Source organism: Artibeus jamaicensis, unplaced genomic scaffold (assembly GCF_021234435.1).
Source record: "Artibeus jamaicensis isolate MK-2021 breed Jamaican fruit bat unplaced genomic scaffold, CSHL_Jam_final contig_402, whole genome shotgun sequence".
In the NCBI taxonomy this organism is placed as follows: Eukaryota; Metazoa; Chordata; class Mammalia; order Chiroptera; family Phyllostomidae; genus Artibeus; species Artibeus jamaicensis.
In genome coordinates, this window is record NW_026521818.1 from 4,013,507 (window position 1) to 4,033,633 (window position 20,127).

General features: G+C 34.0%; 1 protein-coding gene across 4 annotated transcripts in view; it reads right to left on the minus strand.

Moving 5' to 3' along the window:
* Window positions 1-20,127, minus strand: part of PJA2 (praja ring finger ubiquitin ligase 2) — a 70,767-nt gene that overhangs the window by 34,493 nt on the left and 16,147 nt on the right. For 2 of the 4 annotated variants that reach the window (XM_053665285.1, XM_037138608.2), the window contains exons 2-5: window positions 18,905-19,022; window positions 16,829-17,029; window positions 14,345-15,392; window positions 3,795-3,980 (exon numbers count right to left, since the gene is read on the minus strand). In XM_053665285.1, coding sequence (XP_053521260.1) covers window positions 3,795-3,980; window positions 14,345-15,392; window positions 16,829-17,029; window positions 18,905-18,935 — 1,466 coding nt within the window. In that variant the 5' untranslated portion in view covers window positions 18,936-19,022. The remainder of the gene's footprint in view (window positions 1-3,794; window positions 3,981-14,344; window positions 15,393-16,828; window positions 17,030-18,904; window positions 19,023-20,127) is intronic. The other 2 variants (XM_053665287.1, XM_053665286.1) reach the window with 2 other exon arrangements.

The window sequence follows — 20,127 nt, forward strand, 5'->3', positions numbered from 1 at the left end:
TACAGTATTATTCAGGCTTCCTATTTCTTCTTGAGTGTATTATGATGAACTATTCTTCTAGAAATTTGTCAATTTCTTCTAAGTTTTCGAATTCACTGATGCAAAGTCTATAGTACTTTTTAATAAGCAATCTTTTTGTATTTTCAGCTGTATCCATTTATGTATTTCACTTATTTATTTGTACCTTGTCTTTAACTTCTTGTTCACTACCCAGATTATCTTTCTTTCTTAACCCCTTCAAAGTTTCAACTTCTGATTTCTTTAATCTTTGCTCTTGTCTTTCTTAATTCTAATTCTTATCTCCTTATTTTTTGTTTATTCTAATATTCCTTTTCTATTTTAAGTTAAATGTACAGATCCATTTTCAGCTCAAATGTTTTTTAATGATAAATTTCCCTTTAAATACCAAATTCATTGCAACCTACAAATTCTGATTGGTGGTGCTATTATAACTGATTTGTAAACATTTTAAACTTTTATTATGATTTGTTCTTTGTCCTACTGGTTATTTGGAAGAAGGAATAATTTTAAATGCATAGGGTTTTACAAAATTATATTTCTGTTATTTATTTCTGAGTTAATGTAGCCAGAATATACAGTCTGCCTCCTGAATCATCTGAATAGTTTCCTTGCAGAAATGCTTGACTTTAAAGCAAAATCTGATGCAGATTCATTGCTCTACTTGCTCATTTTGAATGTGATGGCCACAAAGTACACATGCTCATCAATGGTGTCTACTGCCCCCACTGAACAGTACAGTGAAACCATCACTGTTCACAAGTGAACATTCCAGTCCACTCTCCTTGGCCGCCAGGTTACACTGATGTTCCACAAACCATTCTCGTTATATTAAAAATGACTGGACTTTTTCTGGACAGACCTCGTATATTTATTGCAGGACTTGTATCTATAATCTATATTTTTCATGTCTATTTTTGTCTGTTTTTATGCCTTTTTCTTCCTTTTACTTTTATTTAAAGTGACTTTAAATGTTCATTTTCCCTATCTTAATTCCTTTTCCCTCTATAGGATTCTAGTACATATTTATTTCTTGCAGTGGTCATCCTTGAAATTTTGCCATGCAAATTAAACTTGTCAGAAGTTAACTTTCAGCCCTCTCCCAAACAATACATTTCAACTCTGGTCTCCCCCTTGTCAACTTAAATGTTACTGCTATCTCGTGTTTTAGTTCTGTCCTCCCCATCTCCACTTTTATCTTTTAAACAAATTGTTGAGTCTTATTATTATAGGGTATCAATGAAAGTAGAAGATGACTTACAAACTAATACTCATATATCTCTACATTTAACTGCAATTGGGACATTTCCCTTAAACTAGGAAGTTAAATATGCAAGTGCCTACATGCCATCTATACTGCATGTCTGTCCAAACAACACTTAAAATTTCCCAAAAGGAGTTCTTATTTCTTCCCATTTCTCTTCCTAGACTTCTTCATCTCAGTCAGTGACATGAACACCTCCTCACTGCTCAACCAAAATACCCAGTCATGACTGATTCCTCATTCTCCTTCATCTTACACCCAGCTCACCCTATTACTTATAACTCAAAAATATTCTCAAACGTCTTCGCTTTTTTTTAATCCTCAGTGTCACCTCCTAGTCCAAAAGCCAAACTTATCCTTCTTCCCCTTTTAAACTTTAGTCCCTTTTCACTTTAATCTCCATGCAACACTAGAGTGATCTTTTAAAAATGTGGGTCAGATCAATCACTTCTCCAGTTAAAATCTCACTGATCTCTGAATAAATTCCAGATGCTATATATACGTCCTGCAATCTGGTTCCTGCTCACGTCATCTCATATCCCCTTTCCACTTGCTCACTTCAGCCTCACTCCATACATGCAAAGCCCTTTCCTTTTCAATACCTTTTCTCTGACCTTTGCTTTTGCCCAGAGAGCTCTTCCTCAACTGCTAATTCTCTCATATTGCAGATGCCAGCTCAGAAGTCTACTCCTAAGAGAAGTCCTTCTGGAACTTTCTAATTAATGTAGGCCACTATCAGTTACTTTTTATGAAATTAATGTTTTATTTCTTTCACAGCAATCATCGCAGTCTGTCACTTATCATGTTTGTATTTTGTTTATTATTTGTCTCTCCTGCCATAGTGTAAGCTTCACAAGGGAATCTTTTTTGTCTTGTTAACTGATATAATCCCAGGATATAGCACAATGTGTGGCATATATTAAATGCTCAATAAATAGCTGCTGAATGAATAATTACTATCACAAATACATATGAACCACTCAATAATCTCAGAAATTAAGCTGTGAGTAAAGATGATTGTACAATCAGGAAGAGCACAAAACTCTACCTCAATCTGCCACTATCAAAACGAACTATACTTGTAAATCTCTTTCTTTACAGATTTTCAACTATATTTCACTTCCTGATTTTCTTACAGAATTAATTTCTAAGCTGGGAATTTATACCCTTTTTGAGAAATACAAATTTTAATGTTAGCTTAAGCAGAAAGGTTTTTCCTAAGAAAAATATTCACCAAAATAGATTCCATGAGACACTAAAGATAAGAGCTAATCAATTATTATAGAAAACAATTAAATTATCAAAGAGATACTCTGTCACCAGCGTAGGTTTTACAAGCAACTACTAACAACATTCAAAAGAATAAATAAGCTATTTAAACAATAAGCTAAACAATATTTAAAGGAATAAATAAGCTATTTAAACACCAGAGGATTTAAAAAAAAAGGAAACAATCTTTTAGCAAAACAAATATAAAACTGTTATCAAGACAGAACACTAGAGATAGTTCACACTATGAGTCTCAATACAGAAATCCTATGCAATGCATTAGCAAACAGAATCCAGCAGCTTACTATAACAATAAATCATGACTACAGGATCATGCTGGATTTATGTAAAGAAGCAAGAGCAATTAAATACTGAGAAATCTATAAACAAAATTATTTCTCATGGTCAAGGTCAAAAGTGAAAAAATCTTTGTGATCATTTCTATTGATGCTAAAAAGGCTTTATAAAATCAGCAAGCATTCTTGCTAGAAATCTATAAAATAACAATGGGGTATTTCCTTAGTGCAATTAAAAAAAAAAGTTGTGTGTGCTCTTGTGTGTGTGAAATCAACCTAAAAGCCAGAATCATTCTTACTGGGGTAAAGCAGGGGTTGGCAAACTATGGCTAAACTATGGTTATTTCTAGCCTGTCACCTACTCATACAAATACAATTTTGCTGGAAGACAGCTATACCTGTTCATTTACACATTGTCTATGGCTACTTTTACACTACACTGATAGAGTTGAAAATATTTACTATCTGGCCCTTCAAAGTGCAAGTTTAACAACCCTGGCACTAAAGCATTCCCATTAAAGTTAGAAAAAGACAGAAATGTTTGCCATCAAGCACTGATTTCTGGAGGTACCATCTAATGTAGTTAGACACTGAACTCATGTTTAACTTTTACAACTCCCTCCATTTCTGTGACTGTATCACTGATTCTGTCTGAGGCTGCCGTTTTTCTCTTGCCATTATATCCAATGTATTCAATGGCAGCTCTAATTCACTCATACCTAACACAACCAAAGTGTTCTTTTAAATAACCAAATTTTCTTCAATAAAGCAAAGTGGAAACACATACTGTATCTCAATGACCTGTATTTTTTATTTGACTGTTCTTGTAACACACTAGTCCTATGCAGGGCTTGAAAATGCAATTAATAGCATACCTAACATTTGAATGGGATGTACAACACTGTGGTATAAGATATAAAAATAATAACTCCCACTGTTAAACATACCCTTCCTGAAGAGATAATTCTTGGTTTTCTTCTTCAGGACCACTGCTATCACTCTGTAGTTCAGGTTCATTCTCATCTTTTCCTGGTAGAGTCTCCCAGCTTTCATCACTTGAAGACTGATCTTTTTCTGTACCAGAAAATCGATGAGGCAAAGAAGCCGACCATTCTCCATCACTGCATTCTGAACTGCAAATTTACAACAGCAATATATGTGCATTTACCATTCGGAGTATCAACCAGTCACCATGGTATGAAGTAGACTACTGATGCCACCCATGCTTTAGCAGGTGCCAACTCAATTTTTAAAATATTTTACCTTATCTACTTAAAGTATATTTTATTGATTATGCTATTATATAATAACATAATCAACTTTTGAAATATTTTAAAAATAAATAAATATATTCAGCAGAATATGACCTTTTCAAATAAATATAGCATATGGCAAATTATGGAATTATCAACTCATTATTTTCTTCATTAAACTAAATAGTTCCATGGTGCTTAAATATAGGTTTTGATATTTTAGTCATGTTTCTTAGTAAACATTTAAACATAATTTAGTAACTACAAATTAAATGCTATCTGAAATAAATGATAATAGATTTATTAGTCACATGGCCTGATTAAACCAACTTTCTAATTACATATTAACAAACTGATGGAATATCTCTATGAATAAATTTCTATTATCATGTTTTAAAAGCTTAACTATTCCACTCCTTTTTCAGAATTTAAAATAAAGAGAGACTCAAATTCATATGAAGTAGTACTGATAAATCTTTAGCGAAGTTCTTTGGTAAGACTATGAACACAAAATATTGAATATATTTCAATTCAAAAGATAAAACATACAATAAAAGGGTTAATAACCTCAGAAAATTACTTTTGGTTATATCTAACTTTAGTTAATTTGGTTACATGTAACTACACTTAAAACACTAGTCATACTACCAAAGGCAAAAATATTACTTACCGATGTTAAAAACAAATCTTAAATGCCCCTGCCAACCATATCAACCATTCTGGTCAAGAATCCCTTAAAGATTTCCCTTTGCTCACTGACTTTTGAGAAACCAAAAATAACAAATTTTAGTTTATATTTTTCAAAGGAAGTGGTAATTGGAAAGAAATTATCTTTTTTTCATGATGATAATATATATTTAATATCTAGTTAGTGAGTTCCTCCTTCTACAAGTAGATGAACTCAAGAGATCATAATGCTTTTAACAAATAGAACAAGGCTCTGAGCTCTGAGATGTTAGAAGAAGATAAAATCAACATCCAATTTTCAATAAACAATGGGCAGCCAGGCACAAACATTTGGGTAAAGGAATGCAATATAGCTCTAGAATAGCATGTAAAAGGCAATAAAATGCAAATAAAATGCCTGTAGAACTTTTTATGACCCAAAGAATAATCTAAGATCAAGTAAATCAATTCTAGGCTTGTCTTAGTGTCAAAATCTACTAAAAAAAGATTTAAAGGAGCTTATTGAGCTAAATTTCCTTGACCATGAAGCTTTTGAAATTCAAAGATAAATTACCAATTCCCATTTTGATATGATTTTAACAATTAAGGTTTCTATATTAATTTGTGGCAATTTTTGACATAATGAAGAAAACCTCATTTTGTAAACATTTCACTCAGAGTACAATTCTACTCAGAAAGTTGACACATAAAACTTCTGAATTTTTCTGGATTAATGAAATAATTAATAGACTATCTCCAAATTGTAACAGAAAAAAATCTATCATCAATAGGCAATGTATTTAGGAAGCCTATGTCAAAGATTGGCAAACCACAGCCTTTTGGCCAAATCTGGCCCTGATGGCTTTTAAAAAATGACCTGTAAGCTAAAAACACTTTTTTACATGTTTATCTTTGATTCTGTCTTAGTCAGCAAACCCTAAAATATTTACTGTGTGGCCCTTTAAGGAAAAGTTTGCAGACCCTTAGCCTCTGTCATTATTATTCATTATACATAACCCTCACCTCTAAGTAAATAATTTTAAAATACAGGGTCTGGCAGAGGTAAGGCTTGCTTGAGTGTGGTTGGAAGGGTAATAAAATAGGTGTATTGATTTATATTTTTAATTTGAACATTTCACCTAAAATGTCATATGGTGTGTGCCTGACAGTGATATAGTTATGTTACATAATTACATGCTTATGATTTTGTAATAACAAAGGGGCGTGACCTGTGCTGCACCCCGTGTTTATTCCCAGCCCTGACCACCGTATCAGCTTTCACAATCACGAACTGCCTGACAAACACTTAAATATTTCATACTCTTTTTCAAAAGCTGTATTTTTAAAACAAAATCTACCTGCCAGATAAGTCCCTTTCTTCGTTTTTGAATTGCTAATGGTATTATTACCCTGCTTTTAAGCTGGAAAAAATATCTTTGTCTCCAAAATCCCCGTAATTAAATCCTTTCTAACCTTCCCTGCTTTCTGTACAATGGCCCTTTTATCCTACCTCCTTTTTTTCCTTTTTCCTAAAAATCCCTCATTCAATTGCTTTTCTCCAAATCTAGACTTTAACTAATTATTAATTGGTGTTCCTAAATTTAATCCACTCTCAACTCACTTAAAAATGCATTCTGAATATCACTATCACTTTCATTTATATCAAATAGTAAATTTATAATATTACTCCAAAACGCTCAACAGCTATTTTTCCCTAAATCAGTATTTCACAAACTTAAGCCATTTGCCTACTGTCCTCACAATTTTTGCTGCAGTTAGTTGTACATTACCACTGTGTCTTAAGGTACCGGAGCTGGGAACACAGCTTCTGGAGCCAACTTGCCTAACTTGAATCCACCACTTATTAGCTGTGAGAAGTTACTTAACCTCTCTGTGCCTTTATCGCTTCACTTACCAGATACATATAATAGTGTCTAATAGCTCACTGAGTTTGTGTGAGGAGTAAATGAGTTACTGTATACAAAATATTCTAACAATTTCTGGTAAATAAGCCATCAATAACTGTTAACAAATCTTTTTTTTTTAACATTTTAGTACTCAAATACATTTAGTTACCCCCTAAGTAATAGCCATAAATTTTCAAATTTGATGAGCTAGCTATATTTATTCTGATTCCCATTAAAATAAATATTTAATGATAAATATTAATAACTCCTATCTGCATACCAGTTAATGTATTTCACTCATTTTGGAAAATTGTGAGGACAGTAGGCAAATTGTGGCCTATAAAAAATAAAAAGTTTAAACTTTGAATGGCGTTTATGACTTACTACAATCTGATACCAGGTACTAACCAGTACATTCTTACATGCAACTCTTGTTGCATGCATAAATTCTCTATTCCAAACACATTCCAAAAAGGTGTATATCAAACTAAAAAGCTTCCACATAGTAAGAGAAACCAACAGCAAAACGAAAAGGCAACCAACCGAATTGGAAATATTTGCAAACAGCCCTGACGAGGAGTTACTGTCCAAAACGTAAAAAGAACTCATACAACTCAACACCAAACAATCCAATAAAAAAATGGGCAGAGGACCTGGACACCTCTCTCAAGAAGACATATGAGTGGCCAACAGATACATCAAAAGATGTTCAAGTTCACTAGCTATTAAGGAAATGCAAACCAAAATGGGAACCCCAATGCACTATTGGTGAGAATGCAGATTGGTACAGCCACTGTGGAAAACAGTATGGAGTTTCCTTAAAAAATTAAAAAGTGGAACTGCCTTTTGACACAGAGATCCCACTTGGGCAAATATATCCCAGGAATCCCAAAACACTAATTAGAAATAATATATGAAGCCCTATGTTCATAGCAGCTTTATTTGCAACAGCCAAGGTCTGGAAACAGCTCATGTGTCCATCAGTAGATGAGCGGATATAAAACTGTGGTACATTTACACAATAGAATTCTACCCAGCTATAAAAAAATAACTCTTACCCTTTGCAACAGCATGGATGGACCTGGAGAAGATCATGCTAAGTGAAATAAGCCACTCAGACAAATACTGTATGATCTCTCTCATATGTAGAATCTAATGAACAAAATAAACCGATGAACAACAACAACAACAAAAAACCCGGAAGCATGGACACATGGAACAGACTGAGAGATCTCACAGTGGAGGAAGGTGGGGGGAGCTAGAACAGGTTGGCAAAGAACATACAGGCATATATGCAAAGCCCATTGACCAAGACAACAATGTGGTGAAGGCTGGGGTGGGGGCAAAGCAGAAGCTTGGCAGAACAGGAAAAGGGGGAAAATGGAGGACATCTATTAACAGTGTCAACAATTTTAAAAAACTACAATGAAATACCTATTAGAATGGCTATTATCCACAAAAGAGGTAAGAATAACAAGTGTGAGAGAGGCTGTGAAGAAAAAGGAATCATCATTCACTGCTGGTAGGAATGCAAACTGGTACAGTCAATACGGAAAACAGCATGGTGGTTCCTCAAAAAATCAAGAACAGAGTTACCATATGACCTAGCAACCCCTCTTTTGGGTACTACGCAAAAAGTCTAAAACATTTATTCACAGAGATATATGCAGCCCTGTGTTCACTGCAGCATGATTCACGGTGGCCAAGACATGGAGACAGTGTACTGGTTACGAGGACTAGATAAAGAAGATGTCGTACATATATACGATGAAATACTAAAAGCCGTAAGAAAAGATAAAATATATTTGCAACATGGATGGACCTTGAGAATATTACGTGAAGTAAAATAAGTCAGAAAAAGCTAAAAACCATGAGTTCACTCATATTGGGATATAAAACTGAAACTCACAGCGACAGACAACAACACGGTGGTTACAAGAGGAAAGGGAGTGGGGGGAGTAAAGGGAAAAGAGGGCCAAATATATGGTGACGAAAGGTGGTCTGACTTCGGGTGGTGGGCACCCAATACAATGTATCATAGAAATGCACATTTGAAAACTACATAATTCTATTAACCAATGTCACCCCAATAAATTAAAATAAAATGAAATGGCTACCTAAGTACCTACAAAATATCCTTGCTTTTATCTTTTGGTGCACAAAGCATAAAATATTTACTCTCTGATCATTTTAAAAAGACGTCTGCCAAACCCTGCAGGTCCAGAGGGGACACAGGTGAATGGAAAAGAAACTGTTGAGTAGGAAGGGGAAACAAACAGCTTAGTAGTGGCACTGTTGTCAAAGAAAATGAATGCTAAGAAAGGCCGACTGCCTGGAAATTAGGAGGTCCCTGTCAACAGCACACAACAGACAATACTGAGGGGCAGATTTGGAGGCATTCAAAAAGAATGGACAGTGAAGGAACAAAAGCTGTGGGTGTAGAACACTTATCCTGAAAATTCAGCAATGAAAGAGGAAACAGGCAAGCAGTTAATAGAGGGAACAATGTCAAGTGAAGGTTTCCCCAGACTTAGAAAAACTGGGGAATGAGAGGGAAGCAACCTAGGAATAAGGGTAACAGAAAAAGTAAGGTATGACTTTAGGTACAGAATTAGAAAAGTTACCTCTCTTCACTGAATAAATTAAAAATAGGAATAGATGCTGAGATATTCTAATATGGGGAAGAGGAAAACAAGAACATTCACGTTTAACTATTTCAGTATATACAGGGAAGCAGGAGACAAAGTTATCTACCAAGAGTGACAGGAGTGTATGGAACTAAAGCAAAATGAGAAAGAATTTAAAAGTAAGTTTTCAAAGAAAATAAACAGAACAAATAGTATACAAAATAACTGTGGCACAGAAGACTGTTTGTTCTTGATTACAAAAGTATATGGGTTAAACATTTCAAGTTCTCAAAGAAAAAACTAAGAACCTCTTTAATCTTCATATGGTCTATCCCTAGTAAAGTCTTCCATTAGCATTTAGAGCTACATTCCACAGCAAACAGCTATAACTTATTAGAATGTTATACTCTTTACACATTCAATTATGAACCAAAAAAACCTAGTTTCACGTATGGAATGAAATTGTATATGATTTCTAGACAAGTAATTTATATACGAATCATAGGTAGAAATAAGATCTAGAAGTAAAACCAGACAAAAGCAACTTCTTCACTAAATCCCTCACCTACATAGAAGCCTAAGAAAAAAAAAATTTTTAATAATTTTGTAACCTGACTAGCAGAGGATCAAGAGAACTTTTAAAATTTTTATCAAAAATACTCTGGATTGAAATTGTGTTAAAACATATTAATTCTTTGCATTTTCAAAGACAGTATACTGAACATAATTTAAGCAGTCTAGGACAGGGAACCACTGTTAACATTTAACCATGTAACAGAGTAGTATAAATGGAAGTTGTCCAAATAAACAAGCAAGCTAATTTCATGTAGTACATAGGGCCCACATGGTGTCCTTTCTGAATTGTGCCTGCCTTCTACAACTTCCTGGTTCTTTCCCTTAATACCTATTATAATCTCTAATTCCCTAGCATGCCCAAAGAACAAAGCTGTTTACTTCTAATTTACTCCTAAACTTCTATGAACTTAGAAACAAGATAAAATGTTAGAACATGTGCTTTAAGATCTTTGCCTTGGTTCCTCATAGACATTTTATTTGTCGGGATACAGGAAAATCAGAGGATCCTTCTTCATGGCCTTTAGCTAACTCAATATGGAAGAGGAAAGCAGCTTAATTTAGTCTCAGGATAATTATCTGTATATCTTGTCTTCCTTTGAAGGTTGGTAAACTCCAGGGAAACGGCAATCATTAAAGAATTCAAGAATACTCAAAACAAATTCTGACATTAGGAGGATTTCAGTAAATTTTTTTTGAATATATCAAATTGACATCAACTAACTGCCTAATATTCTTTTTATTCTCCCAATATCAACAACAAAAAAAGCTGTCTTGACATTTTTATATTGGGCAAGGTTAAGGACTAGGGACAGAAACAATGTGAAAGAAACCTCCAGACCGGTAATAAATGGTTAGGAGGTGGCATGCGTCTCTTCAGAACAGTTAGACCCAAGTTTAAAATGTGCTGGGACGGCTGAAAGGTCCTCTTAAACTCCAGATCTTATCCTCAGTTATTAAAGTTCTCAGGGTGTAGTTCAAAAGAACAGGGTATTAACCTTAGCTCTTTGGTCTAATTCCAAGTCTGGTAATTATATGCTGCCTATTAAAATTCCCCTTGCAGTTCTAATTTAATAAGGTGGCGCTCAGTTCCCGTCACACAGCTCAGAGCAATGCTACCAGCTGCAATGCTTATCCCGTAGATTGTCATGTTTCAGATGTGATTAAGTGATCATTTAGAATTTTTCAGAAAAAGGGTCATGCATTCATTAAAATACCTTTCCACTTATAAAGAATATATATGCTATATATTTCTTAGGTGGCCAAAATTCCTGTATCTACATATTTTACAGTAAATTTTAGTTATGTTCTTGATAAAGTAGTTCAATTCATAACTAAATATTATAATCTAAACAGAACAAAAAATTTTTCATGTACATTATCTTTTACAAAGCAGTTTTACAAAGCAGTGAAAACTTAAAAAAAAAAAATACTGCAGGCCCGAAACAGAAGCTATTTGCACTTTCCTTCTCAAGATACTTATGGCCCAGTCACTGTGTTCTCCCATTTCTCCAAACTGATAATATCAGAACTCGGTGGGACTACAGTAAAACATCAGGTAGATGACCAAGCAGCAAATGAAACTAAATAGAAGTGTAAAACTATTAAATTTCAACCTTTATCTGGCACGATATTAAAAAGCATCTGTCAACGGTGATCCTTTGCAGGGAGTAAAGGCAGAGGAACTGGAAACAGTAAGATCGAATTACACCTTAAAATTGTAGCAACTATTGAAATGAGGCCCTTAAAGATGCAAATATTAGTGGAATCCTAGGTAGAAACATTATATTTGAGAACAATGTGTTTTTAAAAAAATGCTCCAAAACTGGCTGCACACCCAACTACTGGTTCTGTAACTCAATACATTATTAAAAAGTTGAAAGAAAAACGTTTCTATTGTTGCTGTTTCTAAAGGTTGAAAGAAAACTCTAAGTGATTTTCTTATCTGCATATTCCATCTGTAAAAAAGAATCTATCATTGTTAAGAATATGAAGGGGAACCTAAAAAAACTGAATTTATAAAACATTGTGCATTTATTCTTATGTTTAAACATCAGTCACCTTCAAAGTACTCTCCATGTGATGCAATACACTTATCAAGATGTTTTTTCTCATTGCTCAAAACATTTTTAGAACTTGTCGATTCTGATGCCTCCTGGTGCTTCCATTTACCTCTTTTGTTTACCTCTTCCACACTGGCAAAATGTTTCCCTTTGAGGACTTTTTTTTTCATCCAGGGAAACAAAAGAAGTCACTAGGGGTGAGGTCAGGAGACTAGGGAAGGTGGGGGCATGGCGGTCACGCCAGTTTTGGTCAAAAACCACTGAACACTCAGTACCATGCGGGCAAATGTCCACATTAATCATTCATCATGAAATGGGCAAACATACTGGAAGAGTCTTCGAAAAAATTTCACTAAGGCCCAACACAGCAACATCAGCTAGTACACTGATATAGATGGGTTCCTAGAATTCTCCCCTAGTGGGGCCACCCTCCAGAAGATAATTCTGTTTTTTTGGGGGTCCCTCCCTTAACTGACATTTCACTTAAAGAAAAAAAATATAATCATTAAAAAGTCCAGAGCTGTTCTAGGCAAAAAAAACCACTTCTATTAAAAAAATAAAAATTTAAAAACCAAGAGTCAAGAAAACTACCCTTTCTCTTTAGGTTGGCAAATAGCATAAAAATTTCAACTTTATTAGATGATAGTAGGCCTGACTCTTTAAAGCAAACAAAAGAGGTTTTTATTTTTGATTAGTGTGTCCACAATGGAGAAGGTACAGCCAAATTATTTTCTTCAAAAAGTAAAAAATGTCATAGTAAAGAAATGCCAACAACGTCATACTTTCAAAGAGATGAGTTACCTAAAACTAAGTTGTTTTTATTTTTTTAATAATTACCTTGAGGTATAATACAGTTCACAAACCAATCCAAAAATCTTAGGGCTGAGTATGTTTTGGAATTTAGACTTTTTTCTCTCTGAGATTTAGAAACACTATCTAACAATTCCCAGTGGGGTCAAAGCCAACACCCAGAAATCAAGCACTCATATTATAGCAAAAATTTCATAAATACTTGGGAAAAAACTCTCATTTTAATTCAGACCCAGATTTGCCGTCAAATAAGTCAGGTCAGGTTTTGCTGCCGATATCTGTTTTTAGAACTTTGGATTTTGGATAAAAGATTGTGGACTTAAACTGAAAAAAACAGAAATAAGTCAGGCAAAAGTTCTCAACTACCTTTACCCTTAGCTTAAAAAGCAGTAGGTTACATAAATAATTGTCTGCTAATCAGTAAAGTTTACAAACTTCCATGATAGTGTAGAAATTATATTTTCATTGTTTCTACAGGTTACTTAATTCATATGTCCAAAGTATATTAACATATAATTATGATATACAGATGATGTATTATAGAATTGTATACCTAAAATCTATATACTTTTATTAGCTGATGCTACCCAAAGAAATTTATTTTTTAAGTAGAAAAAAGGAAACGTTTTATTTATTTTATGATATGAAATAAAATAGACAAAATGCATTCATATTCTAAAAATTAAATTTATTCCTTTGATGTACTTTCTAGTTAAAATATTATTTCCACAAGCTAATAAAATAGTGAAATTGCACTGTAATTGAATGTAGTTCAGATTACAACTAACTTAAAAGGACATCTGGACTCTGGAATAATGAAAGTCAGCAGTTGGACAAAGAAATTCTCCATTTCCCTCTGCTTTCTGTCATTTTACAGTTTGGAGGGAAATACTATGTAAGAGGAATCAGAATGCTTATTAGAAAAATTACATGTTCTTGTGAAAACAGTAAACTGTAGTGGTGAAGAACAGAGAGTTCGGAGTTAGGCAGATACTCAAATTCCAGCTCCACGGCTCAGCAGCTCTGTGACCTTAGATGTTAGCTAGCTCTCTTCTGCCTTAGTGTCCTCATTCACAGATGGGGACGATAATAGTACGCACCACATAGAAGTGTTAATGAAAATTAAATGCTAAGTGAAAGTAAGTAAAAAACCAAACGTAGTGATAGAAGGAGCAACAGAAGGATAAAGAAACAGGTGATGTTAGTAAGTATTGGCAAAATCAATGCAGTATTATCAATCAAAATTTTCTGTGGTTTTAATTACCCTTTAAACTCAGACTGGCTTAGCACAGAATTTTAAAAAATACAATACGTTGCATTTTATTAATCGAAATACAAAGCATTAAAATACTTTGTATGTATTCTCTTATAGTGATAATCATTACCTGATTTTAATTTTTGTAAACTCTTGAAAACACCTCAAAAATAATTGTAAAAAACTAACCACTCGTTTGCACACATGGTTAGACTTCGTAAATGAGTACTTGGTAAGTCAAAATATGACTATGTTGGAGAGCCCAACCATCACACAACATGGTACCAGAAATAAACCATTATGCTCACTACACAATCTGGCAAAGCACTTAGCAAAACCTTACCTATCTTCGTCTTTGTCATACAGCTGGTAATAATCTCCACAACCATTCCAAAAGGTGTTATCCACAACTTCTTGCCTTCCTGCAGTGGCTCCACTTTCTGATGTTATCTGGTTATTTTCTGTTTCCCTCTGTGTAACTCTTGAGTAAGGTGGATCCAAGAACATACAGTCATGTTCTCCATCATAATCGTCACATTTTATTAAGAGGTCATCTGAGCCATTTTCCTCAACTTCCAAAGCCTCCCTCCACCTCTGAACACTTCTCTGTTTAGCCTCATGTCTATTAAAACCTGTTTCTTGGTCCACCTGGCTTGAACTGATCAGTTTTCTAACTTTGGGTCTCACTACCTGTTCAGGAGAACTTCCCTGGTTGTTGTCCCTATCCCTGGTATTTTGTTCATGGCAAATATGCCCCAGAGCACAGGCTGAATCTTCAGTTGAGCTTTCTCTCTGTGTCTCCTGGCTAGGATTATTTCGTTCCTTTCTAGCAACATCCTCTTTAGAAGAGGACCTCCGAAATTCCTGTTTATTTTGATTGACAAACTCAGTATCATCAGTAGAACTTTTCACTAAAGGTGCTGAATCAAATTCTTCAAATTCATTTCGTATTTCACAGTTAAAAGAAGAAACTGGTGGTGAAAGACCAGTATATGCCTCTACCTCTCCATTTTCCAACTCAAATATTGTATTGCCCAATGCTTCCTGATATCTACTACCTTCCACAACTTCTGCAGAAAGCTGAAGACGGTCATTATCCTCTCCACATCTGCCATCTGGATTGTAAGAGTCAGTATGAACCAATGCAATTCCAATTTGGACACTTGAGGCGTTACAAACTCCTGGAGTATATTCTCCCTCTGAGTGATGAAGATTCGTACTGCTTCCTAAGGTCTCCCTGTCTTCCCCATCATGATGTTTTGCAGCAAAGGATGGACTGCTCTCAATGGTTTGATTCAGTGCTGTATCACAAATGGGAATTCCTGTTTCACTGTTTTCAAATAAAGGATCATTGGGTATAGAAGACTGAACTTGATCCAATGGACTGGAACCTTCATAGAAAACAAAACATATTTAGAGTGATTAATTTAGATAACTGATTTAATAATGGTTATTTAAGTAGGAATCATACCAATTATTACCCACTTAAAAACATAAAAGAATTTTTCTGACAGGTGCTTCTATGTGCCCTAACTTAACTGGAAGGGCAGAATGGTTACCCTATGATTCATTTATGCCACTGTGTAGACACTCAGTATCATCTCACTTAGATGTCTTTTATAGGCTTCTCACTTAAGTCCTATTACCTAAAACATTCTGTAAAAGATATTAAAAGGGGAGGCTAATGAAAGACCAAACAATAAAAGGTGTAAGTGAACTCACTGCCCTCTCAATTGTTGGGGTGTGCAATTCAAATTTCCTTTATTACATGCACATTAAAACAAAAACTTCAAGAGTACTTATAATAGATATAAGATCAGATAACAGATCTAACAGAAATGAGACTTTATTCTGGTTGATGTCAATTCAGATTTTATCTCTGTCTCTAGTGGACTGTTGTAATACAGCTATAATAATGAGTTAACTTTAGATATGTTACAGCAATAAATGAAAAACGACAAAAGTAAATGTTGATTCTCTTTGCCATAGTTTGTCAGCATCTTGACAGAAGAGTAAAATTATATATATTCTATAAATTACCAATACTATTTTTATCACTACTAATGTAATTATAAAAATGAAGACATTTCAGATTTGTTGGGAAAAAATTTACAAACTATAAATAATTGAAAATCAGTCTTCTCATATCACTTAAAGGCTTCTTTAGTGAAATGACCTTAATAATTCAGATTCTTATATATAAATGGCAGTGAAAATAATTTAGAATTATCAAGTTTGCTTTGGACAAGAAGAAAATGACATTCTAGCTCAAAATAATATACTTGAATATCTGCAAAAGATATTCAAATATCCTTTGAATTCAACTCATTTTGAATATCTGCAAAAACAGTTTTTCAAACCACTGGATAATTAAGAAATTTTAAATGAATAACTAAGAATCACTTGACATTTACATTTTATCAAATAATTAAAAAAAACACGAGCCAAACTAAATTATTTAGAGACAATTTAGAAAGAAATTATTTAAATATAATATGCAGGGAAAAATATATTCAGTTCACATCCAAAAAATGGTTTTTGATTAAAAGGTGAAAATTTCCTCTGGCTAAAGAATGTGACAATGTAATCACTGACAGCCAATGTAGTTATATTTTAATGATTGGCCATATTCTATTTTCTTCTATGTTTAAGTATTAATATTAATTCAATACAATTTAAGTAAAAATTTTAAAATAGAATTTCTTGGTAAAAAATGTATAGCATTTTACTCATAGACACATAAACTCACTGACAATTTCAAATACTACAAGAAATACTACCTTTCTACATGCTTATAAAAATTCTTAAGTAATTCTATGTTGCACACCTGAAGAATTTTCCTTTGGAACATCATCTAGTTCCAACACTTCATAGTCATCACCAGCTCGACCTAAGCTTCTTTCGTGCCTGGTCATACAAGGTTTAAAACTGACATATGCATGTCTTCTTCCATATCTCCTGCCTGTGATTGTTTGATATCCTCCTGCTGGTTTGGGCCAGGCAGCCTTGTTGGATTCTTGATCCATTGCTGAAAAACAGTTAAAAATAAAAGAGGTAGAGCAATGACCTTTATTCTGGTGACTAGTAGGGGTATTGTTTCAACACATGTTAGTTTTTGCCCAAACATATGCTACTGAACATCAACTGTACCTTACCAGTACTACAGAACATACTTAAAAAAATAAATATGAAGTACCATGTTATAAGTTACATGGCTTCTTTACCAGCAAATATATTTTATTTATTTACTTTTAGAGAGACAGGTAGGGAGGGTGAGACAGAAGGAAACATCAGTGTGTGGTTGCCTCTCATGCGCCCCCTACTGGGGACCTGGGCCACAACCCAGGAATGTGCCCTGACTGGGAATGGAACCAGCAACCTTTTTGTTCAAGGCTGGAATTCAATCCACTGAGCCACACCAACCAGGGCAGCAAAAATATCCTTTAAAGTTCAGTTCCTTTAAGGTACTTAAGATTTTTATAATGTGACTTACCAAAAAAGAATTTCATATACAAGCTGCTATAGTGCAAAAAGCTCATTAAGACGTGGAAAATGATCCCCCAAATTATCTAAGTAACTTACACATACGTGCTCAATACATATTTGTTGAGTGAATTACTAGGACCTGATATGATGATGGTTTCAACTACATAAAAAGTGAACACATTCCTGTCAATAGTAACAAGTAACTTCTTTAAACAATATCTAAATAGTCACAAAGAACCAACTGGATCACAATAAATATATCCCAAAAGTTAGGATCAGATAAATTCTCTGAAAGAAAACAATGATGAGCCAAGTCAAATGCATGCTACCCTCCCTACCTTTAAAAATTACCAATAGTTAAGATAAGCTATAAACGTTTGATTAACTTGAACACTAAATTCTGATGACAAAGAAATATATAGTAGTAAACAGCATCTTTTACTAAACATGACAGTATTTTATATATATTAAGTTTATTCAATTAGATTTTACATACACAATGCAGCAACTAAACAAAGTATTATCTCACAGTATGTGGAATAGTCAATAAATACAACAAGTATTTTTACTGCATTAAAATAAGGAATATAATTGCTTTGAAGCATGGAAAAAATACCATGTACTTGTAAGATACAATATCAAGTGTTAAGTTAATTCCCTCAACCTAATGAGGTACATACTGTACTTTATTTTAAAGATCAAAAAATTAAGGTTAAAATTAAGTATTTAAGCCCCAGGTAGCAAATCTGGCCCTCGACCTTGTTTTACCCTGCCTGGCACCTGGTTTCTACCGGGTGGCAGCACTGAGCTCTCACTTAACTGTCAAGGAATAGTTACATTTATACAGTCCTAAAATGACATTCAGCTCTTTGAAGGCAACCGGGAGGCTGACGCAGCCCCTGGAGAAAATGACTTTGACAGCCCTGATTTAAGTAATTTGTCCTATAATGCATTAGTCTCGAAAGTGGAAAGCACAACAGAAGCCAAGAGAATATGAAAAGAAAATATAAGAATTCCTGCCTGCAATTATTTTCCTATCATAAATTAGAAGTTAGCCCTGGCTGGTGTAGCTCAATGGATTGAGTGCAGACTGCAAACCAAAGGGTTGCTGGTTCGATTCCCAGCCAGGGCACATGCCTGGGTTGTGGGCCAGGTCCCCAATGGGGGCCATGTGAAATGCAACCATACATTGATCTTTCTCTCTCTCTCGCTCTCTTTCTCCCTCCCTTCCCCTCTCTAAAAATAAATAAATGAAATCTTTTAAAAATTAGAAATTAAATTTTACAAGTACTTAGTGTATGGATCAAAACTGGCCTTAAGGAAGACTATAATCACATGTCATATCTAGCACTGAAGGTGCCTTGAAGGAAAAACACAAAGTTCTCAATGCACAGGAAATGACAGACACCTTGCTTACCTGCTGGCTCTTTCTCACTATACTGTGACATATATGGCAGTTTTTGTGTGCCCAGTTCAATGGAATTTTGGATGTGACTTAGTTTTTACTCACAAAATCGACAAGCTGCAGAAGATTCCTAAAAGAAAACCATGTAGTAAACAAAATATTAATACAAGTACAAACAAAAAAGGGAAGCTAATACTTCTCTTCCTTCTAGTGAAAGCATGTAGGCCCATAATAACAGCCAACAACAACAAAAAACTGATCAGACGAGTTAATAAAAAAAATGGCCATCTGAAAAGTTTTACATCTCCTCTTGAAAAATCTTGCTGCCAAGTATATTTCATCCTTAAGATTGACAAAGATAACAAGACACATATAATTCGTAAGTAAATAAGCAAATATAGGATCTGGCACAATTAATGCCCTTTTATTACATTAAAAATATTTTATAACAAAATCATGAGCATGAAATTCTATATCATAACAATTATCACACTCAACCACACCATACGACATTTTAGGTGAAATGTTCAAATTGCTGCCCATCTTGTAACACATCCTACCAACCACACACTCAACGGCGTTACTTCTGCCAGACCCTGGATATCTGGATAAGTGTTCATTGGGGTTCATGGTCAAATTATTTGGGAATCTATTACACTATGCTATCTTTGCTTCTTCATCAAAACACTATATTGTTCCTTTAGCCCTGGCCTGTTAAAAGTTAACCTTAAGAAAAGAAACTTAGGTTTATGATGATTAATGTATAAAGTATACAATGTATAATGAATGAGAAGTAATGTAATAATGGCTTATGACAACTAGAAATTAATGTATATACAATAAAAAATAAACTATTCAACAAATTAATGTGTGTAAATGATATATTTATGCTTTAGTCAATTATTCAAATATTTTAATCCCAAATAAGAACTTATATTCTAAATTAGAAAAATCAAAATTTACCACATAACAAATATAAAAGACCATCTGTAGTTTTGAAAATAATCCAATTATTTACTATTTCAAAAGTTGCAAAGAGTTTTTCTCATACTTTGACAAGGACTTAATTTTTTAAATTTATTTTTATTAAAGATTTTATTTATTTTTAGAGAGGGAGAGGAAGAGAGGGAGAAAAAGAGGGAGAGAAACATTGATGTGAGAACCATCAAATGGTTGCCTCTAATAAAGTACCCAAATCAGGGACCAGACCCACAACCCAGGCAGGTGCCCTGACC